The sequence below is a fragment of the Peromyscus maniculatus genome, chromosome 9, assembly GCF_049852395.1.
Source record: "Peromyscus maniculatus bairdii isolate BWxNUB_F1_BW_parent chromosome 9, HU_Pman_BW_mat_3.1, whole genome shotgun sequence".
NCBI classification, from domain to species: Eukaryota; Metazoa; Chordata; class Mammalia; order Rodentia; family Cricetidae; genus Peromyscus; species Peromyscus maniculatus.
Genome location: NC_134860.1, coordinates 55,643,623 through 55,670,491, shown reverse-complemented (window position 1 = coordinate 55,670,491; position 26,869 = coordinate 55,643,623). Strand labels below are relative to the sequence as shown.

General features: G+C 44.6%; 1 protein-coding gene across 1 annotated transcript; it reads right to left on the bottom strand.

Moving 5' to 3' along the window:
• Positions 1-4,146: 4,146 nt before the first annotated feature.
• Positions 4,147-10,049, bottom strand: Sap18 (Sin3A associated protein 18). Its single transcript, XM_006988434.3, has 4 exons — positions 9,889-10,049; positions 9,642-9,751; positions 4,890-5,012; positions 4,147-4,548 (listed from the first exon to the last, which is right to left on the bottom strand). The coding sequence occupies exons 1-4, from the start codon at positions 10,015-10,017 to the stop codon at positions 4,395-4,397; spliced, it is 516 nt and encodes a 171-aa protein (XP_006988496.1). The 5' UTR covers positions 10,018-10,049; the 3' UTR covers positions 4,147-4,394.
• Between the last annotated feature and the right edge of the window lie 16,820 nt (positions 10,050-26,869).

Below are 26,869 nucleotides of genomic sequence, written 5' to 3'. Positions count from 1 at the left end.
GGCATCTGATGCCCTCTTCTGACTTCATGGGCACCAAGCACACACAGATGCGGTACACATACTACATGCAAGCAAAACACAAAATACAATGAGTAAATCTAATAAAATTTTTAAAGAAAAGTGGGAAGAGGAGAGTGTTCTAGCAAAGGTTTAAAGAGGCTAGTGACGCAGGAAGAAGTATTTTAGGCAGAGCGATCGTTTGTTTCAGTGCTGAGAATCCGGAGGCTTGATAGGTTTGTCAAAGTTGATGTTAATTTTTACGTGATGTTTGGGGTGGACTGATGAAAACGGGGGTGGGAGGCGGGGGACAGAGAGCAGGTTTGGGCAGCTCCTTGGCGTTTTTGCTAAACACAACTAATAAATGGATGGGGCTAGAAGGGAAAGACAAGATAGGGTTTTTTCAAGGTTAGTGGTAGACTTTGGGCTTAAGCTCTGCTTCTTTTGACCTTGGCCCCTCAGATTATATGAATTTGTTCTCCTGTGCTTCACCCTCAGCACTTCCCTACTCTCCATAGTTTCTTACTTGGAATGATGCTTCTCGTTCCTCAAGCTGCACACGCTGTGGTCTTTCCAGGGTGTTTTCCCACTGTTCTTTTTAAATGAGATCTGAGATCTTTACTGTGGCCTAGGTGATTGCTCTCCTGCAATGGGTGCCTTAGCCACACCAGTTTTCAGCTCCCTGCCTTGGGTCTTACACTTTTCTGCCAACTCTTCTTCATTCTCTTCTGTCTTCAAGCAGTTGACAGTTGACATTGTTTGCCTCCTTCTCTACACTTAAGAACTTATGGCTCACTGGGCAGTGGTGGCACACACCTTTAGTTCCAGCACTCAGGAGGCAGACAGAGGCAGATGGATCTCTGAGTTCAGGCTAACCTGGTCTACAGAGCGAGTTCCAAGATAGCCAGGGCTACACAGAGAAATCCTGTCTCGAAAACCCAGGAAAAGAACAAACAGCATAGCAAACTCTGGCACAGTGCTGTGGGATATGTGCAGAGGCACACCTGGAGCCACGTGGAGTGAGTCTACCTGGACAGAGTCCACACAGGCCCTAGCAAGACAGGCAATTCCTCCATTGTGAGCTGGAGGCCAGCTAGCTATGCTGGGGACTTCCCATATAAATGATCATAAACAGCTGTCCTTTACGCTACTTGGAGTTGGTTGTAAACAATGAAGAGGGTTGGTTCCAGATGCCAGTCCAGCTCTTGAATGCTGTATTGTCTGTCACACTAAGTAGAACTTGTACTGTATATCCGAGTGTAAACTCATGTCCACCTCCCACATGGGCTGCCTGTTGGACCCTTGCCTTCTGTGGCCTTTGCCCTTGGTTTCATGCTTGCTTAACTAGTGATCACATCAGTTACTGAGTTTTATTGTCATTTTGATTCTAAATGCTGTTTAGTAGCCTATGTAATTCTTAAATTGGAGGTAGGCAAGTAGCATTTCAGAAGAAGAAACTGAGGCATTATTTTCCTTGTGTCCTGTTTTACGCGTTTTTGCAAAGCTCCGATGGTCTCTAAAATCTGGTAAGTTCTCTCAGTTCTCACCTTGGCTGCATAACCTGGTATTTCTACCTCCGATTATTGTCAAAACTACATAAAAAGTTGGTGGGAACCCTGGGGTGTGGTGCAGTGCCTGTGCCTGACTAACGTGTGAAGGACCCTGTTTTGATTCCCAGCACCACAAAAGGTGCATTTGGCTCTTCTGTTGACTGAGTCCTTTATCTGGAGTAGAACCTCACATTCTTGGGAACGGACTCACGCCATCTCCAGAATTGTACCACGTGGTTTCAGCAGTTACCTTTTCACGACACTCTTTTCATCCTTACATGATTTGAGGTTCTGTCTCTGATCTTTAAGTCACCTGCAGTCAGTCACTGCTGGAAAGTCTGACTGCAGTGAATCAGAAACAAGAAACAGTGTAAGTTTTCTGCCAGTTTCTGACTACTACCTGAAAGTCCACCTCATTCACATTCAAATTTTAGTTGAGTACAACCAGACCTATAAGCACAATAGCAGGATGGTGAGGAGTTCAAGGCCATCCCGATCTACAGAGAGTTCACCAGGACTACAGCGAGACACCATCTCAAAAAATGTTTTTATTTAAGTTACTGTACATGAAGTTTCCTTGGAAGTGGTTAAAGCAGCTGAGTAGGGTCAGACATCAGAATAACCTAAGGTGCAGAGCAGAGGGGCAGGCATGTTTCCCTCTATGGAAAACAGCTGACCCTGGGCTGTGTGCCAAGTTCTCAGTCACCTGGCTAGGCAAGCCAGGCAGTGGTAACACATGCTTGATCCCAGCACTCAGGAGGCAGAGGCAGATCCATGAGTTCAGGGCCAGGCTGGTCTACAGGGCAAGTTCCAGGACAGCCAGGGCTATGCAGAGAAACCCTGTCTTGAGAAACCAAACCCCAAAGGTCTCCCACAGCACCTTTCCAGGGTAATGACTGTAACATTCCCAGGTGACTTGCTTATTAAAGTGACTTGTGTTTAGTATTAATAATGCTTTGTGCTAGGTGTAGTCCCCTGTGTCTTTGATCCCAGGATAGAAAGCAGAAGCGGGTCAGATCTTTGAATTCTAGGCCAGCCTGGTCTGCAAAGGGAGACCTTATCTCAAAAACAAGGGCTACAGAGAGCACTTGTTATTTCTGCAGAGGAGTTTGGTTCCCAGCATCCACATGCAGACACACAGCTAGTTGTCTGGAGTGCCGGTTCCAGGAGTCTGACACTACCCTCTGACCTCTAAATGGACCATGCATCCACATGACAGACATGCAGGCAAACACTCAAACACATCAAATAAAAATTGTATGTTCAGATGCTCTTTGGGCAGGTGGGATGCTCAGTGGGTAAAGGTGCCTGCTACCAAGTCTGACAACAACCTGAGTGTGATCTGTGAGACTCAATGGTGGAAGCAGAGAACCAATTCCCAAGAGTTGCCCTGACTCACACTCCCCTTCCTCCAAATAAACAAATGTAGTTTATCTTGATCTTAGGTTTTAGCTTACTGCCCCTAGGAATTTCCTCATTTGGGGGAAAAAGAATCTAATTTTTGCTTCCAAGAATGGTTACCTGATCAAGATTAATCCTAATAGGATAAATACTTTTAGAAGCTTATTTTCTTGCCAGCCCTAGGAAATCATAGCCATTGGCAAGTGTTTAAGGCAACAAACCAGACAGGCCATCGTTCTGCTACTCTTAACCACTTTCAGGGTGAAAGCACAGCCATGTATTTTAAGATTGGAATTTGTATTTGTGTATGAATTCAATAAAGCAGGGTCAGGGTCAGTTAATCCAAATGCCTGTCTTGAACTCAAGAGGCACACAGCCTTACCAAGTGGATCGAAGTCAGTCACCGCACCTCAGCTATGGAGGTTTGAGATGGTGCTTGGCAGTATGCTCTGTGCAGTATCTGGGACAGCTAAGCCGTCCCGCATAAGCTAGAAATCGGTAGGACAAGTCCAGTTCTTCATGTCAGTCACTATTAACTCTCCCCCTCCTGACTCACCCTTCACACACATGTGCCAGGGTGCACACTTACACATCTAATACTGAAACCAAGGTACCCAGTCAGTGTCCTACCCACTCAGCCACCTCACCTGCTGCTCTACAGGCACTCACTCATCTAGAGCTTTCACAGTTGCCCAGCACTTCACAGGACATGCTTCCCTCAAGCTCTCCCTCCATTCTCAGCTCTCCCAGGTAAGCCTCACTGGAGCCTAGGCTCTGACTCATTTCCTCTCTTTACTACATGCATGCTTGGTGCCGAGGTCAAGAGAGGGGGTCAGAACCCCTAGGACTAAAGTTATAGAGTTGTGAGCCATCATGCAGATAATGAATGGGACTAGGACCTGGGTCCTCTGCAAGAGCAGCAAGTGCTCTTCACCTGAGCTGTCTCTCCAGCTCCTACCACCTATTTTATCTTGTGTCACCAACGTGAGCCAAACTTTTCCAACATAAGATGGTTTCTTCAACTTGTCTTATTCACACAGGCCTACAGTCTAAAGCCACAAACATACTGCACCATTTGATACAACCCCATGGCTTTCTTGTTCTGCCTCTTTAGGGCTTAAAATGTCCTCTGCTGCTTAGTAAAAATCCATGTGGTGAGACTCTGTTCCCAGATCTCCATTAACTTTCACACCTGGGCTAATTGCACACGTATTTCACAATAGTTTTATATAGAATGCTAAGAGCACTTTTCTTCGTATTTTACAGAAGGGCTTAAAACATACAGACTTTAATATACCAAAGTACATCCAACTCTAATTCCTAAATAAATGTGTTACAATTTGCTTAGAATTTAAAGGCTTAATGGCAAGGTTCAAGGGAGGAAAAGATTAAGTAAGTTTATTTTACAAACTGGCTTAAAAATAACTTCAAGAAAGTCAATAGAATTTAATATGGTCTCATCCGTCCTGAAGGAGGTGCCCGGTTTGGAGGCGTGATGGCTATGTCCAGATAATCCCCTATTTGGAACTTCTGTGACTGCAGGGTCATGGAGTCATCAGTGCCCTTCCTTCCAGACATGGTGCTGCCAATCTCCTTAACTCTGCAGGAAAGGAAGTCAACTGTTAACAGACTAGAAATGCATCAAGGGAACAGTATGCACTAGAGAACATGAAATGATCTCCACACAACAAATTTACAGAATTTAAGTACTACATTCAAACTAAGCCAGATCTGACTCTAAAGCCATAGACACCACCACTGCCACTCAAGAGGGCCGCTAAAGGGATTCTCCCAAAGCCAGGCATGGCGGCATATTCCTGTAATTCCAACACTAAAGCCTGAAACAGACTGATAGCTTTTTTTTTTTTTTTTTGGGGGGGGAGGCAGCGGCGCGGCTTTGCAAACTGCAGATATCAGAAATTAAAGTAACAAGTCACCTACCGATATCCAGGTCTTTTAAGATCCATAAAAACAATTGCAAAATTGAAGTGTGTGCCCTTCTTTCTCGCTTCTGGGTAGACTTCCTTTACTAAACTAGTCAGTTCTTTCAAGGTTGCATCCATCCTAAATTTTTTGAAAGGGTAATATGATTAATAAACGTTAGTATAACAAAGACATAAAAACAAGTTGTATTCCAGGGCCTCACACTATATGATTTATTGGCAAGATGGCCTGGCAGGGAAAAGGACATTTGTCACACAATCCTGGCAACCTGTGTCAACCCAAGCAAAGGTCAGAAGGAGAGAACCAACTCCACAGCTGTCCTCTGACCTCTTCTAGCATTTCATGGAATGTGAGCAAACACAACTAATAATTTAAAAAATGATTTGCCTCTGAATATTTCCTGTGGTGGCTTCAATGCTAAAAATATCAATAAATTAATCTTGTTACAAGTTTAAGGAAAGTCCCACATAACCTCTTCTGAAGCTACATAACATCATCTGGCTCAGTGATGTACTTACCTACAAGAAACAGTCCAAGTTTTTCAACTATACAAATTGTTTTAATTTCTAAAATACATAATCTCTCATACATTACAGCCCCTAAAACTGGAATGCACCTTAGAATCAATGTGCTGAGATAGAATCTTCATAAGGATATGCAATTTCTTGTTCTCTCACAGAATCTTAATGATGGAGGCGGGCAAGATGGCTTAGCAGGTAAAGAAAGGTACGTGCGGCCAAGCCCGATGACCTGAATCCGATCCACGGAACCCGCAGGATGGAAGGAGAGAAGCAACTCCCGCCACCTGTGTTCTGACCTCCACACATGAACCATGACACACCCATACGCCACAAGTACACACAGAAGTGTAATGAAAAGATGGTTCAGTAGGTAAGGCACTTGCTGCACAAGCCTGTTGTCCTGAGTTCAAGCCCCAGAATTCTCAAGTAAATGTGGAGAGAACATATTCCAAAAGACGCCCTCAGACCTCTACAAGTGCATAACACAACACAAAATAATAAAAAGTCATTTTTTAATAATGGAATCCTAAAGCCAAGGACATGAAATTTTAAGACAAATATGGGCTCCTTTTACAACATAAGCCATTATTAACTTAAAATACTTATCTGAACAAAAAAATAGTAGTAGATGGGGGGGCAGAAGGGAGGTTGGGGAGGGAATGGGAGAGGAGGGCGGGGAAACTGGTTAGGATGTAAAGTAATTAAATTTTAATTAAATGCCTTATCTGAACTCAGAGCTAAGGATAGTCCTTTGAGCTAATATATACACAATCTAGAACAAAATAACTGAAAACACGAACATCTTAGCAACGTTTAACAACCTGGTTCCCATTTATATTGTTTCTGCCCATAACAATGAGAAAAGTGAAATGCAAGTCTAAACTTAAAACAGCATTTTGTGCTAAGTCCTAGAACAAACAACAACAGCCGGCAGAACATTAGACGCTTAAGAATGAGAACACTGAAAAAAAAGAACAGCAGAACATTAGACACTTGAGAATGAGAACACTCATACAACAACCAAAAAAAAAAAAAAAACCAGCAGAACATTAGACACTTGAGAATGAGAACACTGATGTAATAGTATCAAGGAAGAGAACCACAGAACCCATTGCATTTTCACTGTGAACTTTACAAATCCACACCACCATAAAGTACTTGGGGTGTAAATACCCAGGATGACCACATTCTCAATATTCCCATACTAGAACTCAGTCTTCCAGAACATGCCTTCTGCTAGCTCGATTAAAAAAAAAAAATTACCACCACTCATTTAGCTGCCCAATCGATCGCCCTAGTTTAAACCTTTCCAAGTCTTCCCTTCTTCATCTTGTTACACACATTCTGGTTATCTCTAACTCTTAAACACAGATAAAAACTCATTTCCCTCCTTGTTCAGCTGTGCTGAGTTCTTTTCTAAAGTTTCCAGGCTTTTTTGTCTTTGTGGTTTTCTGACCAAGCCTTCATGCACAGAGCCAAGCAACTTACTTTGAGCTACCCCCTCAGCTCCCATCTATAAACTGCCGTGGAGTGGCACCTGTTGTCACCTCTAGAAGAGGGTCTCTGCATGCACAGGACAGTACAGCATGCCAATGCCTGATACTTGCTAAGTTCCAACCTGTCAGGCTAATAAGTGACTTGTAGGTGTCACCGTCACCAAGAAAGACAGTCCTTGTATTATCATAAAGATACACGTTAGATCAGCGAAGGCTCCCCCAAGCGGCATTCCTGCCCACTGGGAACAGACAAAGCAGTGGTACAAACACACTTAAGTAGAACAAATAAGTAACCAAGCCCACAACCACAGGGAAAGATATTTCTACAAACAGGCTGGAAGGTCTACCCTGTCTTTTGCCATGGGAATATTCCAGACCAAAGGCCATTTTATAAATTGCAGGAAGAACGTATATGCATTACTTTTCTAGAATGCAATGAATTATAGCCCAATTCTTACCAATTAAAAAATAATCGGTGCTATTAACATTACTCTGGGCCTCTCTAAGCATGTATGCAATACAGAAAGAGGGATTTTGGAAAAGATTAACTTTTTGTTTTATGTGTATGAGTATTCGACTTGCATATATGTTAATGTGCACCATGTGTGTGCCTAGTGTCTGTCTATGTGGGCCAGATGAGTGCACTGGATCACCCTATGTGTGCTGGGAGCTGAACTCTGGACCCCTGTAAGAACTATTATCCTCTCAGCTCTCTCTCCAGGGCCTAAAAAACTTTTTTCTTTTCTTCTTTTTTTGGGGGTGGGTGGGGGAGGTTTCAAGACAGGGTTTCTCTGTGTAACAGCCCTGGCTGTCCTGCTGTCTTGGAACTCGCTCTGTAGACCAGGCTAGCCTCAAACTCAGAGATCCGCCTGCCTCTGCCTGCCGAGTGCTGGGATTAAAGGTGTGTGCCACCACTCGGCCTAAAACGAAAAAAAAAATTTTTTTTGAAAGATATTGTGGGGGTTGGGAGGAGGGGTACTGAAGAGCTGGCTCAGCAGTTAAGAGCACTGGATGCTCTTGCAAAGACCCTGTTTCAATTCCCAGCACTGACATGGCAGCTTACAACCATCTGTAACTCCAGTCCCAGGGATCCAACACCCACTTCTGACCTCAGTGGGCACCAGGCATTCATGTGGTGCACACACGTACATGCAGGCAAAACAGCCATACACATAAGAAAATAAAAAATTTAAAGATATCATAATGAAACTATGACATAAAAATATATAGTTCATGCTAAGTATATTTCAAATAAAAACTTATTTTCTCAGAAGAAATGTAGTTCACTGTGCAGTCAAATGAGTTGTAAAACTTCAGATAAAAAGACTCACGCTGTTACCTTCTTAATTGTGCAGCGGCATTTTACTGTCAGAATTCATATCCTATTCCGCAGTTAACTCGGAAAATTTAAATTTTGCCTCCAGTGACCTTCAATGCTGGTATAAACTCTGCAGTGAGATAATTAATTTGCTTTTGTTTTAAGGCGATTTTTTTAAAAAAAATTAAATAGCGTCGGGAGGCAGAGCCAGGTGGATCTCTGTGAGTTCGAGACCAGCCTGAACTACAGAGCTAGTCCAGGACAGGCACCAAAGCTACCGAGAAACCCTGTGGGGGGGGGGGGGGAATTAAATAAGCTTTAACAATCTGGGTAGGCCTGAATTTATCAGCCGAAAGTCCTAAAAGGATACACTGCAGGATGTGCACAGGTTCTAGGTAAACACTACATTCTTTTTTTTTAAAGTAAAAAACATGAGTATTCCAAGATTTTTATATCCAAGTGGTTCTGGAACAATCTCTACAGATAGAGAGGTAACCCTCTCTGAAAAGCTGAGCTCACTGTATAGAAAGGCAGCACATTATATCCTGAGAATGTAAGGAAAGTACTAGCAAATTGGAAATCATCTTTGTTGGGAGACACATGGAATTTTAATATTTGAAAAGTGGTTTACATTAAGCCATTACTGATTAATTCTTCCCTATAAGTCCAATCACTACCCATTATTTTTGGGGGTGTTTGTTTGAGAGAGTCTCTGTGTAGCCCTGGCTGTCCTCGAACTCAGATCCACCTGTACTAAGAAATTACTGCTTGATTAACAGGTGCAGAGTTTCCAGTTGTGAAGTGTGTGAAAAGATTTTAGGAGCAGACGTTGCACAACTTTCAAAAGTTAAAGTGGCAAATGTCGTATTATATTTTACAACAAAAAATATATTAAAATTAGCTTTTACTGCTTTTCAAAAGCCATTACGATGTTAGCCCGACACAATACGAAGGACAAGCTTGTGTGGTCCCAGCTGAGCGGGCAGCAAGGCAGTAACGCGGAGATAAAACATTCGGCAAAACCTTTGAACAGCCGTCTTCACTGAACCACCACCAAAGGCTTTTACACCAAGCGCCAGTGCAGAAAGGACTGGGGGTTTGCTGGTGCTTTTTAGTTTCTGGCGCTGCGCTCCTCGGAGGCGTCAGATTGCCGATGCTCTGAGAACGCCACGCAACAGCCAAGCAACCCCCCGACCACCTACCGTCGTCCCACTCCCGCCTTTTAAACCACCTACGTGTTTTTGTGCCCGGTGGCCGTATGCTGAGAGCGACGCCGGTCTGTTCCTTCCAAACCTAACGCTTCGCCACCGCGCCTACAGGCGTTCCGGGGCGGGCGAGCCCGCTTCTTCCCTCCCGCAGCAGAGCCCGGTCCCCCAGGGCGCAGCCCGCCAGGCCCCAGCCCCGCGCGGCTCACCAGGTGTAGATCTGCAGCTCGCTCGAGGGCACGTTCCCGCGGGAGAACTCGTCCATTCGGTGGTGGCGGCCGTTGTTGGTGGTGAAGACCCGCAGCAGGAGCGGGCAGGTCTGCGGAGAGGCGGGGAGTCAGCCGCGGCCGCGCCGCTTGGCCCTTCCCGCCCACCCGTCCGTCCGCAGGCCGCGTCCGCCCGCCCGTCCGCCCGCCCCCCGTCCGCCTCTGCCCCGCAGCAGCCCGCGGCCCGCACCTTCTCGCGGTCGATCGGCTTCTCGGGCTCCTTCTTAATCTCCTCCTGGGTAACGCGCGATTCCACCGCCATCTTCCTCCTTCGGCCCGGGAGACGCTCGCCCTGACCTCCGACCCCTGCGGCGAGCATGAGCTAGTCGTCTCTCGCGAGGAAAGGCACGAGGTTTTATAGCGGGCGAGTGGCGGGGCGGGGCGTCGGTCGGCGCAGGCGCACTTCCCTGTGTGTGGGGGGGGGAGCCTGGGCGCGCCTGCGCGGTGCTCTGGGGAGGGGGCAGGACACACGCATGCGCGGTGGGCTATGCACGGTCTCTGGAAAAGTTGATTGTGTATTAGCTGTTTTCTTTACGTGTAGGTTCACAGCCCAGGTAAGCTTATAGTTTTGTTTTACCGAGACAGGGTTTCTCTGTGTAGTTTTGGACCCTGTCCTGGAGCTCTCTCTGTAGACCAGGGTGGCCTCGAACTCACAGAGATCCGTCTGCTTCTGCCTCCCGAGTGCTGGAATTAAAGGCGTCCGCCACCCCAGCCCGGCAGCCCAGGTAAGCTTCTCGTGGCGTCTTCATACGAAAAGATGAAAATGTGTAGCGAACACGAGAAGCTTAAGAACTTTAAGAATATGAGCAAGGTAGTGATGTTGGTGATAAAAGGGGAAGGGACCCCTAAAGTAGACAGGTACTGCCTGCAGAATATGATGCCTTTTCTGTAGGAGGTGGTGAGACTGTCTTACCTGTACTAGGGAAGTGAACAAATGGGGCTCTTCTCATGTCACACAAAATTCAAGTGAACCAGATGGGAGCGGGGTGGAGGCGCGCGCCCAGGGGTCGCCTTTAACCCCAGCACACGAGGGGCAGAGGCAGGTGAATCTCTGTGGGTTCGAGGTCAGCCTGACCTGTACAGTGAGCACCAGGACAGTTCTGTAGAGAGACCATGTCCCAAGACAAAACAAAACAAAACACCCAAAAACAAAACAGTGAATGAAAGTGCAAAAGCAGGAGCTTTTGCGGGCGGGGGTGGGGGAGTGGGGTGGGAATAACCTAGACTATCTTCTGGATCTGTGACCGGCCGGGAAAGATGAATTGATAAAACCTTCACAATATGCTATACAGATAAAAATGCAAACCACATAGCACCAGAGGTATTTGTGAGCCAGATGATCGTGACAGCCGCTATCCCAAGTATGAAGAGGCCGAACAAACTGAACCCCACTGAAAAATGAGTTTTAGAAAAAGCTGGGCAGTTGCTTTGAAAATCAAATCTAATGTGACAGCAAGCACATTCGGTTCTGAAGCTCATTATTAATCCAGAGCATTTGTTAAAGCTGTAGCGGCCGCTTTTAATAGACTGGCTTTTAAAACAAATTGGGTGTGCTTTATTGGCAAAAGTTAGATACTAACAATAGCGCTGTTGGACTGGGCACTTCTACACTGTGGTGGGAAGGCAGGCTGGTTTGTATTACTCAGGGTTATTTGGTGCTCATCACTCATCCTAACAAACCCTTCTTGGTGTTTAGACTCTAGAGAAAATCTTTGCCCGAGTGTATCCAGAGACCTTGTAAGAGTACTCTTCACTTGCTGTTCTTACAGAGGAGCAGATAGGTTCCCAGCACCCACCTGGCTATCTGTAACTCCAGTCCCAGAGGCTCTGATTATCTCTTCTGGATTCCTCAGGCACTACATGCATGTGGTACACAGACATGAGCCATCAAAACGCCCATACACATAAAATAAAATACACCTTTAAAAAGGATGTAGGGGCTGGAGAGATGGCTCAGAGGTTAAGAGCACTGACTGCTCCTCCAGAGGTCCTGAGTTCAATTCCTAGCAACCACATGGTGGCTCACAACCAACTGTAATGGGATCTGATGTATGTGCAGGCATACATTCAGGCAGAATACTGTATATATAATAAATAAGTCTTAAAAATAAATAAATCTTAAAACAGATGTAGAATGTTCTTAACTTCAGGCAGACGCTGCTCCATTAGAGAGCATCAGCCAGGTCTTACATCTCTATGTGGGACCTCCTTCCCCAATCATATGAGTTTGTAGCAGTTAACAGACCCAAGGCAGAGTGGGACAATAGGATTAACTTGCTAAATCTCAGCCTAATTTCCCCATCTAGTACCTTCACTAATCTGCTAAATTCAGAGACCATTCCCCTCGTAGAGACATCTCTAATAGAAGGACTTTCCTTGGTTCTGGGGTTGTTTGCAGGATCCCCACCATATTCCACCTTCCTCCACTCCATGTGGCTCATGGCTTACTGATACTTTACACCTTGCTTCTCATGGCAGCATCTGGCAGCGTCTCCTCACTCAGCCTTCCACTTCCCAGAATTCTCTCTTCTTATCCCATCTATACTTTATTTCCTGCCTGGCTACTGGCCAATCAGCATTTTATTTATCAATCAATCAGAGCAACACATTTACAGCATACAGAAAGACATCCCCAGCACTTTATGAGGTAGTCCCAGTTCTCTTGGGAAGTAGAGACAGAAAGATCAGGAGTTCAAGGACACCCTTGAAAATTCAAGGCCACCCTGAACTACATGAGATACACACACACACACACACACACACACACATACACACACACACATATGGTGGCACTGCCTGTAATTCCAGCACTTGGGAGACAGAGAATGAAGGATAATTATGAGTTCAATGTCATCTTTAGCTTAAATAGTGAGTTTGAGGCCAGCCTGGACTACATAAAACCAGCAGGAACAGTCTATGTCTATCAATAGGATAGTGATTCCTTGAATTATCATACACTATATTCTAGTCCATCATCTTAACCACTTGGCCACGACTACCGTACACCATATTCTATAAAAACGTTTAAACAAAGCATCATAATGCCAGCACTAAATGGCTAGAGCAGGAGGATTGTAAATTAAGAGCTAGCCTGAGCTACACAGCCAGGTCAAAGCCAGGCCAAACTACACAGGGATAGTGTCTCAAAAATAAACACCGTTGGACTGGGAGATAGTGTAGCGGCAGAGTGCTCACCTAGCCCCTCTAGCACCTAGGCGGCCCTGAGTTCAAACCCAGCATCAGCACTGTACTAGTCGGGGCTCTCTGGAGCCACAGAACTTATAGAATGAATGAATGAATCAATCATTCAATCAATCAATCTCTCTGTGTCTCTCTCTGTGTCTGTCTCTCTGCCTCCCAAATGCTGGGATTAAAGGTATGTGCCACCACCACCTGGCTAGATACTTGTACTTTTGAGAGACATTTACAATCTAAACCACAACACCACTTTATAACATTCTTAGTTTGATGAAAGTTTATTTCTTTTGTTTGTTTGGGTGTTTGTTTATTTGTTTGCTTGCTTGTTTGTTTGAGGTAGGGTTTCTCTACATAGCCCTGGCTGTCCTGGAACTCACTGTGTAGACCAGGTTAGCCTTGAACTCACAGAGATCCAACTGCCTCTACCGCCCAAGTGCCAAGATTAAGGTGTGCACTACCATGTATTATCTAAGATTATTGTTTTAATGGTATATTTAAGCTGTGAGTAGTAGCACATGCCTATAATACCAGCAGTTAGGAGGCTAATGCAGAAAAATTGCTATGAGTTTAAGGCCAGCCTATACTACATAGTGATTTTAAGGCCAGCCTGAGCTAAGAGTGACCCTGTCCAAAAAGGAGGAGGAATGGTGGCCAGCTCAGTGAGTGAAGGGTCCTGCAAGCAAGTCTGCCAGCCTAAGTTCAAGATCATCCCTAGGACCCACAGGGTAGGAGAGAGAATTAGCTCCCACAAGTTGTACCTCACACACACACACACACACACACACACACACACACACACACACACTAAATGTAATTGGGGAAAAAAGGGAATAAAAGCATTTTTATATTGTTTACACCTTTCTGTATCAAACACTATACTATTAACAAAATAGTTCCACAAACAATAGAAAACACCTATGAAAGCAGGGCATGGTGGGGTGGTGCATGCCTTTAATCACAGTACTCAGGAGGCAGAGGCAGAAGGGTCTCTGAGTTCGAGGCCAGCCTGGTCTACAGAGTGAGTCCCAGGACAGCCAGGGCTGTTACACAGAGAAACCCTGTGTAACGTGGGGGGGGGGGGGGGGCACACCTGTGAATTGATAAAAAGAAAAAAGCAGCCAAAAGCCTAGGATACTGCTCAGTTGTCGAGTGGTCACGGAACATGCTCAAGGCCCTGGACGTAGCTGCATGTGCCTTTCTGCGTCCATTCTCAGCACTGGGAAGTGGAGGAGGAAGATCGAGCGTTCAAGTCATCTTGGACAACATGGTGAATTTGAGGCTAGCCTGGGATACATGAGCCACTGCCTCAGAATACAGGAGAGAGGGAGGACTGACTATTCCAAGGGACAAGAGCCAAATGAACTTACTAAATGTGAACAGCGGGTCAACATGTGAAGACACCCAACAGCTTAGCCCTTCCTCGGCTGTCCTGGAACTCACTCTGTAGACCAGGCTGGCTTGGAACTCACAGAGATCAACCTGGCTCTACTTCCCCAGCACTGGGATTAAAGGTGTGCGCCACCACCTCCCCTGGGGGACTTTTGTATGTTTTGAAACAAGGTGTTACCATGTCACCTCAGGTGGCCTGGAAGTTTTGTTTTTTTTCAGAGCCCAGGGCCTTGTGCTTGCTAGGCAAGCACTCTACCACTGAGCTAATTCCCCGACCCCAGGTGGCCTAGAACTTGGAGTGACCATCTGAAAGTCTGCAGGTGCACACCACTACTGTGGCAGCCATGCAAACTCAGACCACCACAAGGTCACATTTCACCCTGCTAGGCTGGCCAGAATGTGGACGTGTGATGGGCAGCCCCGTGTCAAGGCTACGACAAGGGGGATTCTTACAGACAGTGCTCATCCAGTTTGGAAGGTTGAGTGTAGAAAAACTAGTCATATATATACCCTAAGACCCCACTATTCCATCCTTATGTTTACCCCAGAAGAAACTCACCACGAATTTAGGGTGGCATCTTGGCTAGTGTTCTAACATCTCTTGTGTGATAATTGGAAGCTGTTTTAGGAGTATATTCTTTTTTTGTTTTTGTTTATTTTGGAGACAGGGTTTCTGGGTGTACCCTTGGCTGCACTGGGATTTCGTATATTATTATAGGACCAGCCTTAATAAGATTCTTCCCAGGGTGCCCAGAAGAGACGCTACCAACGGCACAGGATAAATCTAGATACACGGAGCTCTTTCGTCAGCTCGTTTAATCGTCTGTCACCATCATTCTGCCCGGTTCTCTCAGACCCATCTATATCTTTCCCAAACACCTTCATGTTTACAATACAACATAAGAATTGCAAGGTCTCCACCAGAAGCTTCCTGACAACTTCATTTGCAGCCCCAAAAGAGGGCAGAGAATAAGGGTGGAGTCAGATAGTCCCTGGAATAAGTCAGAGAAGGAATTTACGTGCTAGGAATCTATCCTTACTGTGTGGAGGTGAAGACATTACGAGTCTATCATGAATGTGCTCAAACTACAAACTCACAGCTGATTGGATAAAGACATCTATAAGTCACTAAAATAAAACTGCCACTGTTTTTCTCCAGTTTTCTGACAGGGCAGAGGAGGAGTACTGATAGCTAGTCTGCCTCAGAGCTTGAAGTACCTGGTGAGAGGAAACCCCTTTGATCTAAGAAGTTGCTCTGGGGCAGTGGAAAAGGGGGGAAGATCTCAACTTGATTTGCACAAGCACAAAGCTATGCATCTAGGGGCCAGGCACCGGCCTGGGAGCCAGGTTGTCTCCAAAGGACGTTTGACCTAGTTCAGGGGCTCTTCGGGCACCTAGCAAGTGGTCTGGTAGCTATTCTGTTCCTCTCTTGCCTTTTAATGCTTTGGGGCTGGCCCTATCTTTGGATGTGGCTAAAAGGAAATATTTGCAAAAGGCAGATATGCAATTCACACGCTAAAAAAGGAGTCAAGAGCTCAGAGCCAGAAAGTTCTGCCTATGTGACTTTATCCGAATACTTTGAGCGTCTGTGCCCGAGAGGGAGGTATACACACACACATACACACACATACACACACACCTGGGAGAATTATGAGCACAAGGAATTCATAGCAAGACACAGCTGAATATTAAAACTGTATAACACCAAATATTATCTGTGATAAATGGCTTCCCATTTGACAGACCGTTGGCCGGTCAAAGTATAGCTTATTATATGCAGCTGGACTTTCTATTTCATACCCTTGTGGCTCGTGACACTGGGACTCACTCTGTAGACCAGGCTGGCCTCAAACTCACAGAGATTTGCGTGCCTCTGCCCCCAAAGCCACTGGGATTAAAGGCGTGCGGCACCATCACCCGGTTTAGGAAAATATTCTTAAACTGGAATAACACCAAAGATGAAAGTAAATGAGAAACACTTGACTCTTTCAAGAGACAGAGGAAAGCAAGTATAGGATAGCTAGAGGAGGGGGTAGCCTATGTAGATCTCCAGACTAGGAGATCTCATCTGACATTGCTTGGGGAAAGCAAGAAAATGATGATGTTCAGAGTAGTGTTGTCTGAGGGTGACTTCAACTGTACTGTGTGCGCAGGCCAGCATGGCTTCCACAGTGCTAGAATGTGCTTTGTATGTTAGACAAGGGTGTGTGTGGGTCTCCATTAATCTCTGGGATTCGGATCACTGTCAGAATTTTGTTTTGTTTTGTTTTTTAAATGTGCTTAAAATAAGATCCAGCAGGCAGGCAGTATTGATTTTTTTTTTTTTTTTTGGTTTTCAAGACAGGGCTTCTCTGTATAGCTTTGTGCCTTTCCTGGATCTCACTCTGTAGCCCAGGCTGGCCTCGAACTCACAAAGATCCGCCTGGCTCTGCCTCCCGAGTGCTGGGATTAAAGGAGTGCATCACCACCGCCTGGCCAGTGTTGATTTTTTTAAATGATATTTGAATTCCCTCCCCTGTTATATGATTCTGATAGTAAGTCTTTTCTGAAATGTTCATAATGGAAGCCTGCAGACACATGAGGGCACTGTTACCAATCAGTTAAAAAGGAAAATTTTGTAGCTATGAAAATGAAGACACTCAAAGCCTTTGGTGGTGATATGGGGGAGAGTTCACTTCCTAGATACCAGTTTTCTTTGGGGTACTTTTCCAAATAACCCAGTGCTCACCAAAATGGCATTTCCTAATTCCCTGAGGCAGTAAATCTGCAGTGTTCCTCAGGGAATTGGGGTCGGTCTGTAAAGGTGCAGCTGAGCAAGCTTGGTGACTTGAGTTCAGTACCTGAAACCCACAGTGGAAAAAAGAGGATGGAACGCCCCACGTTGTCCCCTGACCTCCACACACGTGTGAGCATGCGCCCATACAACAAACGATTTTAAAGAAAACTAGGATCACTTGTCAGCATCCACCAATCCATTCCTCAGCCTTGTAGGAGCAGCTCTAAACACAAAAACCTTTAGGTGATGCGTCCTTTCTCTGTATTATTGGTTTATTTAGAATTTATACAAGCAAGTATTATGCTCCTGGATATGTATTCAAAGGAACTAAAGCAGGGGCTCCGACAGACACTTCATCAGTGTGCACAGCAGCGTTAGCCACAAGAGTCAATCTAGAAAGTCCCAATAAGGCACATTCACAGAGGAAAAGACACACAGACTGTCGGGGCTGGCACTTTAATCCCAGGAAGCAGAGGCAGGAGGATCTCTGAGTTTGAGGCCAACCTGGTCTACAGAGCGAGTTACAGGACAGCCAGGACTACACAGAGAAACCCTGCACAAAGAAATAAAGAATAAAAAGGAAGGAAGAAAAGACACACTGCGGGGTATTTAGTTTTTAAAGGGAACAGTATCCTGGTACTTGCTATCACTGATGAGCTCTGAAAACATGGCAAGTGAAGCAAGCAGGACATAGGATAAACAAGATTTTACTCACATGGGCACTTAGAATAGTCAGACTCATAATACAGAGAGTAGAATAAAGGTTACCAACGGCGAAGGTTGGGTCCAGTGGGGCATTATTGCTTAATGAGTACAGAGTTTGCGTTTGAGATGACGAAAACCTCTGGCTATGGATTGTAGTGTTGGATGTACCACACTGTGAATCTACTTGAGGACACTGAAGGACATACCTCAAAAGGATTAAAATAATAAAGTGAATTTTATAGAAACATTATCATAATTTTTAAATTAGAAAGGGAACATCGGAGTTACATGGATATAACTCACTAAACTCTGTACTTCCTTTTTGTGCCCCCCCCCCTTTTTTACATGGCCTCAGCAGCAGGAACTAGGAGAAGGCAGATTATCCTAATTAAAATCAGCATACGCAGTGGGAGGTTTCTCCAGTGCCCCACAGCCAGCCACCGCAATTTCACACTGTTAAGATGTAAAAGAATGGATGCTTTCTGATGACAGAGAGCAAGGCTTTATGAGCACTAGGCAGAATGTGTTTCCGTCGAGATGAATGAAATGCATTATCCATAGAGGTTCTGATTTAGAAAAGTTTGGGGTTATGCCTTTGTAGTTCCCTGGGGGATTATTGGAAGCTTCTCGAGTTCTAAAAATGACACTCTTCCAGGTACAAATGTGGGGGACAGAATGTGCAGAATTTATAAAAGCACAGCGTTGTGGGATTCTGTCTCAAAGGGGCACAGGTGAGCAACCTCAGCAGAGCACCTGCCTGTTACCAAGAGGGAAAAAAGCATATTTCTTTCCTCCAGAGCATTGGTTCTCAACCTGTGGGTTATGACCCTTTGGGGTTGAAAGACCTTTTCACAGGGATCATATCTCATATATTCTGTATATCAAATATTTACATTATGATTTATGACGGTAGCAAACTTGTAGTTATTAAGTAGCAACAAAAATAATTTTATGAGCGGGCAGTGGTAGTGGTGCACACCTTTAATCCCAGCGCTCAGGGAGGCAGAGCCAGGCAGATCTCTGAGTTCGAGGCCAGCCTGATCTATGGAGCGAGATCCAGGACAGGCACCAAAACTACACAGAGAAACCCTGTCTCAAAAAACCAAAATAATAATATTAATAATAATTTTATGGTTTAGAGTCAGCACGACATGAGAAACTATTAAATGGTCGCTGCATTAGGACTGTGAGTGATGCTGCCACAACCCATCCCGATGCTCCTAATGGCCTTACCGAGCTATTCTCACAGGCCCTACAATAGAAAGGTAGGGTTTTTAAATCCAAAGTCCGCTCCATCAAAAAACTTTGAAGCATTTCAGTTGTGGTGACTATTCTTGGTTGTCAACTTGACCACATTTGGAATTATCTAAAACCCAAAAGCAGGTAAGCACAACTGTGAGGGGCTTTTTTTTTTCTTCCTTGGCTGTCCTGGAACTTGTAGACCAGGCTGGCCTTGAACTACAGAGATCCACCTGCTTCTGCCTTCCAAGTGCTGGGACTAAAGTCATGGGCCACCACTGCCCAGCTCTGTGAGGAGTTTTTGCTTAATCATTTGAAGTAGGATCATCCATTACTGATCCAGATCTTTGAGGTGGGAAGACACACCTTTATTCCAGATCTTTTGAGATGGGAAGATCCACTCTATTCTGGGCCACACCTTCTGCTGGAAGCCTGTATAAGGACATGGAAGAAGGAAGCTTGCGCTCCTTGCCTGCTCGCTCTCGCCTGGCTATCCAGTCTATTCCTTCACTGGCATTAGAGCCTCCTTCTTCAGGGTTCTGTCGTACCGAAGACCAGCTGAGATACCTGCCCTCATGGACTGAACGACTACTGGACCCTTGGACCTTCCGTTCATAAGCAGCCGTTGTTGGATTGGCTGGACCACAGCCTGCAAGCCACTCTAGTCAGTCCCCTTTCTGTATGTATTTATAGAGCTGTTCATCCTGTAAGTTCTGTTACTCTAGAGAACCCTGACTAATACACTATTGCAATTTAGAATAAAGAGCCGGTTTCCATGCTATGGTCCTACTGACCCTGCCATCTCCCTAGGTCTCCCCCTCAGTCCAAGACAATCACCCCTGCTGCCTCCTCAGTCTGAAGCAGTCCCCCCCAGGTTCCTGCCCCATCTACAGCATGCATTCACCCTGGGACAAAAGTCATGTCCTCTGAAGAGCACTTCCTAGATTCTTTTTTGAGCCACAAAGGCTCTTCAGGCTACTTCAAACTCAGTGAAACTGTCCTTGAACTCCAGATCCTCCTGCCTCTGCCTGCCTGGGCATGGACTTTGGAAACCCATTTCTCCAGACAGCTTCTCAGGTTGTTGTGAGATCCTTTTGCAACTATGTGTCCAGTAACAATCTCTCTTGCAGAAGATGTTAACCCAAAGGAACAGAATAAAGCTGGTTCAAAGAATGGAAGTCTCTCACTTCATCCCCAACCTTAAGCATTTGGATGGTTCAGCTTTACACTCCTGGGGGCTGGAACAAAAGCACGGAGGTTAAGAGCACTTGCTGCTCTTGCAGAAGGCTTGGGTACCCAGCACCCACATCAGGCAGCTCACAACTATCTGTCACTCTAGTTTGAGAGAATTGAACATTCTCTTCTAGCCTTAAAGTCACCCATATTCATTCAGCATACACATAAGGTAAAATGTAAATAATTGAAAATAATTAAATAAATATCCCTTAAAAACACACTCCTTTCTCAAGAATTTGCTGTGTTAAGCAATATGTTTGCTGGAATCCACTCCCACTCTACTTAGTATATTCTAGACTTTTATTCTCACTCTTAATAAATCTATACTTCCATTATTAAAAGAAAAATAATCTGCAGTACCAACATATTTATCAGGAGCAAGTTGTACAGGGCAGTGATGAAAGTTTAATTTAAAGCCAAAAGCATGAGCTTTGGCTGGACAAGTGGCACCTGCCTACAATTCTAGCACTTGAGGGACAGAGGGTCAAGAGTTCAAAGCCAGCCTAAGTGCACACTCAGCAAGATACTGTTTAGAAATTGGAGAATTTCTAAATTTCTAAAATCTAATTTAGAAATAAAGAAGTTAGATTTTTTTCAAAATTTTCATTTAATGAATGGCATATATATGACCAAACACACAGTTACACACACACCAGAAAAAGCAGCGAGAAGAATGCTTGCCATCCAGGGTATACAACCCCAGGCCTGGGCTTCTTCCTTGGCAGTTATTCTGTCTAAGGCTTCACTTGACAATCAGAAAAAAATGATTGAAAATTGTCTTAGGACATTTTTAGAAATGCTTTTCTGTTTTTGGCTTCAGAAGAAAAGTATTTACACTACATAAAAGTACAGAGTACCCAGAACTGACAGTGAATTTCCGTGGGTCCACGTGCTATCAACTGCTCCCACATTACTTCCATACCATTGTTCTAGATAAAACAATGTCAAAATATCATTACATCGTCTGAAACAAGTCATGTGTTTTTGGAGTTTTTGTTGTGATTTTTTGTGTTGTTTTTTTCTTTTCCTTTTTTTTTTTTTTTTTTTTTTCAGACACCTTCTCACTATGTATTCCTGGCTGGCCAGGAATTTACACAGATTTTCTTGCTTTGGCTCCACCTTGCCTGGGCACATGAACGCTTTAACTAGGTTTTGTTGTTTTTGAGACAGGTCTTGCTATGTAGCTTCAGCCTCACCTCCCAGATGCTGGGGTTCCAGATGTGTGCTGCCTCTCCTCACCTTGCTCTTAGAACAGCAAAGCTTTCTTTAACCTCTAGGCTGCCTGAGAAGATTTGGGTCACAAATTGAGGACAGCGTGCGGACAGAGAACACCTCTGTTCACCTTAGTTATCCTCCATGGGAGCTCCCTGGTACTACAGGCACAGTCTCTTTCCCCAAGAGGAGCCCAGCCAGCTCACCTCCCGGGGGGGGGGGGGGGGGGGGAGGGGGCTCCTCTGCCATGGATGGGGACACTGACACCTCTGAGGAGCTGGAAGAGCTCAGCGGCCACCTTCGCCCTTTACCGTCATACTCGGGGGCTGCCTCTGGAAGGTCTGCTGGCCCACATTATTGTTTTTCCCAGAGTATTTTATTGTTGTTAATGCCCCGCCCCCGTATTTATTTATGTGCATGTGTGCATCAGTGCATGCTTGTGTGTGCCATGGTGCGCACGTGGAAGTCAGAGAACAGCTTTACGGAGGAGAGAGAGAGAGGAGTTTTTGCCTTCTGTCAGTTCTGAGGGTCAAACTCAAATCATCAGGTGTATTACTTTTCTATTACTGTGATAAAACACCATGACCAAGGCAACTTCTAGAAGAAAGAGTTGATTTGGGGTTATGGTCCAGACGGGTTCCAGGGTTCCCGTCATGGCAGGGAAACATGGTAGCATGGAGGTAGGAGAAGCAGCTGAGGGCTCACATCTTGAACCACAAGAAAGAAGCAGAAAGACGAAACTCAAAATGACCTTGAGTCTTCAGACTCTCAAAGCTTAGCTGCAATGACACACTCCCTCCAACAAGACACCTCCTAAGCCTTCACACATATTACCATCAACTTTGGCTCAAGTATTTAAATGTGGGAGACATCATACTGGGAGACATCTCATTCAAGCCACCACACCAGGCTTAGAGGCAAGTGACTTTCTTTACCTGCTCAGCCATCTTGCCAGCCTTCTTAGAGATTATTTTTGTCTACTGTTGCTAAACAAAACAGCCTTCCTGTCTTAGTTAGGGTTTCTATTGCCTACCATGACCATTTATGTTATATAAAAAAAAAGCATTTAATTGGGGTGGCTTGCTTACAGCTTCAAAGGTTCAGTCCATTATCATCATGATGGGGAGCATGGTGGTGTGCAGGCAGACTTGGTGCTAGAGAAGTAGCTGAGAGTCCTACATTTTACAGGCAACAGGAAGTCAGCTGAGACATTGGGCAGTATCCTAAGCATAGGAAACCTCAAAGCACACTTCCATAGTGACACACTTCCTCCAACAAGGCCACACCCACTCCAACAAAGCCACACCTCTAATAGTACCACTTCCTACGAGATTATGGGAGCCAATTACATTCAAACTACCACACTTCCTCTGTGGAGAATGGAAGGGATAGTTATTTTATTTTTCATCAGAAAATCTAGAATGAGTCTTACTATTATGCAACCACTGACAGCCTCCTCACCATTTTTTAAAAATGTGTTTCACATTGTTTGTCCTGAGGAATTCCAAACCTGGATCCCAGGGCTCTCTAAGGTTGATCACAGGCTGTGGGTGGACAGTAGGGGCTGGGGGTTCCCTGCAGTCTTGGCCATTCACACACTGTGGACATTTCCACACTACTTACCAACAGGGGTGTAGTTTCAACAATCCAGTTTTAAGAGACTCTTGTCAAGGAGGTGGGAGGTGAAGGAAAAATATATAAAGAAAGGAGATCTAAAATTGGGAGTAGAAGGAAGAACCCAGCTGGAAGTCACAAAATAAACACACCAGGTTTCATTGAGAGAAGGGAGCAGGGAGGTTAAGTAGGGAATTGTGTGGGAGGCCACAGCACCATGGCATGCATGCACTGCCATGGACCTGACATGACCTTCTGAATCTCAGGTGTGGTGGTCAGGCAAGCAGAGGGTCTCAGTTCTCTACCAAAGTCCTTTGTTCAAAGATTTTCCTTATTGTTATTCACTTTGAGAAACTCTCGCGCACACACACACAAACAGGAAGTTTTCCTGTGTCCCACCCGGCTGGCACCCAGGACAAATCTCTCCCACTTGCGTCCTCCAAGTAAGCACACAGAGGCTTATATTAATTATAACTGCTCAGTCATTAGTTTAGGCTTATTACTGATTAGCTCTTACACTTAAATTAACCCATAATTCTTATTTGTGTTTAGCCACGTGGCTTGGTACCTTTTCTCAGTTCTGCCTAGTCACCTTGCTTCCTCTGTGTCTGGCTGGCAACTCCTGATTCTGTCCTTCCTCTTCCCAGAATTCTCCTCATCTGCTTGCCTGCCTGTACTTCCTACCTGGCTACTGGCCAATCAGCGTTTTATTTATCAACCAATCCAAGCAACACATATTCACAATGTACAGAAAGACATCCCACAGCACACAAATAAATTTTAAAGGTCACAAATTCAAACACAGACAAACTGAAACACACTCCTAACACAGCCTCCTCCTGGTATTTTAGGTGTGTTGGTCCAGCAGGTGGCCAGGGAGGCTCTGGAGGGAAGAGTTACCTGGCTGAAGTTGTTTGAACTTGAGAGAAGTCAGATGGGTTGTCCTTTAAAAGCTATGTTTTGCCTTTAAAAGCCTTTTGTTTTCAAGAAAATATCTACAGGAGTCCCCTCTGTCAACAGCCTGAGACTCCAGCAGATGCCTGAAGACACAGGTAGCATGGACCCCTGTTTTCTCCTGTCCATCTGTGATTAAGTTTATTTATGTTAGGTTCCAAAAGAGATGGACGATACAATCACAAAACAGAGTCAATTATTAATATATAAATGTATTTGTTTTTAAACATGCTCTGGCATGTTTTCTTAAAGAAAAGCTTTTTTGGTTTACTTGGCACCAGTCTGTCCCGGCATGGGTGTATTAACGCCAGCATCCCAGGGCCAGTGAGGGCCAGCATCCCCCGGGCCAGTGAGGGCCAGTGAGGGCCAGCGAGAGCCAGCAAGGGCCAGCATCCCCCAGGCCAGCGAGGGCTAGCATGAACTCTGTAGTGCTTCTGCCTGCTGCACCCAGTTCAGTATGACTGTCACTGTAGTGACAGACAGCGTTTTGGCTAACGTCCTAGTTCACATTTCCTCAAAGCTGGGCCGTTGTTGGCGAGGATGACCAGCTAGGCTTGGCCCTGTCTGGTCATCCTCAAGTCCATTCACATCGCAGCATGTACTTTGCATTTTTCATAACTCCAGAGATTTTCCCATCTTCTTTGCAGCCACCATCTTCCTGCCCCAACCAAGAGCAGCTGCCAAGATGTCCAGAGAACAAGAAAGGAAGGAAGGAAATTAGTTTACTTTTTTTTAATGTTTTTAGTCTTTAAGAATTTCATATAGTATATTTACCATATTCTTTCCCCCTCAACTCCTATAAAATTTCTCTCTCTCTCTCTCTCTCTCTCTCTCTTTCTCTCTCTCTTCTTTTGTTTGTTTGTTTGTTTGTTTGTGACAGGGTTTCCCTGTGTAACACCTCTGGCTGTCCTGGAACTCACTGTGTAGACAAGGCTGGCCTCAAACTCATAGAGAGAGAATTACTTACTTCTGCCTCCCAAGTGCTGGGATTAAAGGCATGTGCCACCACCACCACCTGGCTTTAAGATTTATTTCTTATATCATAATTGTCATTTTTACTACTATGATAATTGGATAAATTATTAAATAATATAAAGGTCATTTGAATACTAGCACCACAACTCTATCACAATCAATCTGATAAAACAGATGGCTCCTGAGGGATTAACAGGTAGGTAGTGTATACAGTGTGGATATGATTGCCAAATGGATGGCCCAGGCTGTAGTTGCGTGAATGTGATTAGTCCTGAAATGGCCCCTTTAATATCTTTGGACCATGGTAAATAATGGGTCACTGAAGCTTCGGTAGGTGAAATCATGGCTATTGGAGAGACTGCCATGTACACACACACACACACACACACACACACACACACACACACACACATCATAATCACAGACTGAGATATCCACCTTTAAATTGTTAGTATATGCATATTAACATTATACATTTAGTAACATATCTATCATACAGAAAATTGTAGGGTGCACTCACCTGTTTTGTTGGAACCTCCAGCTCACCCTGCATGATCTGGAAAGCCCCATTCCTGTCTCTCTCTCCTCAAATCCTGACCTCTCAGAGAGCCTCCAACAAAGAAAAGGCACCAAAAAGCCCAGTTCCAAATTCCTGGTGACTATTGCAACTTCCTCTCCTGTTGCTGGCAGCAGCCAAAGTGCCCACCTAAGCATTCAGCTTTTGACCATACTTGGCCACAAACCCAGTTTATGGTGGACACATCATCACCCCTTGCCTACAGGGTATAAAATCTCCCTGCTTTAGTTCAGGTGTGTGGCTTCTCTGGCCTCTGTCTCTGGGACCAGGAGTTGCTTTGCTCAAATAAACCTGTTTTCATACTTTTTCAATTCAGTTTGTTCTGGCTTACTGTGTCAGCAGAGAAACCTATTAATGGGGGTGGGGTGGGCAGAAAGCCTATTATCACCTACTTATTAAACAGACAATTGTTATTTTATAATAGTACTTATATTAAATAAGATTAATTTTCCCTGCATTTTTATTAAAAGACACATTTACTATACAAAATTCTGTGAGAAAATCAAGATAATAGAATTAAAATTTAAGTTGTTCACAACATTTTTAGGTTGTTATAGCCACTGAGAACATTTTGGTGTTTTTCATTCATTTTATGAGGATTGATAGATACACAAAAATAATATAAATGAATTCATGTGTATTTTTTTCATTTCAGTTCATTAAAATCCAATTAATTGATGGGTTTTTTAAATTTTTTTTTACTTTTTGAAATTAAACTATAATTATATAATTTCTCTCCTTCCCTTCCCTCCCTCCCGCCCCTCCCATGTATATCTCCTTGCTCTATCTCAGATCCATGGCCTCTTTTTCTTTCATTGTTATTGTCTTAATTGCTAATGCATAAATATATAGATGTAACCTGTGAAGTCTGTACAGTGTTACTTGTAGGTGTATGATTTCAAGGGCTGACGACTTGTAGTGAATAACAAATAGGAGGGTCCTTCCCTCAGGAAGGCTATTTCTTCCAGTCTCAGAATTCCCTACTTGCTTGTAACTCTTTGTCTAAGGCTGGGACACTGAGATTCCCCCCTTTCATACTAGATGTCTCCTGGTATCATCCTGGTTTTGAGACTCCATGGCTGTAGCTTCCATAGCATTTCTAGGAGATGCAATCTCACAGCAGACTTCCCATTTTTCTGGCTCTTACAATCTTTCTGCTTCCTCTTCCTCGATGTTCCTTGAGCCTTAGGTGCAGTAGTTCCGTTGGAAATGTATCAGTTGGGACCAGGAGCCCCATTGGTCACTTGTTCTCTATATTTTGATCAGTTACGATTTCCTGTCATAGTCTCTGTTGCG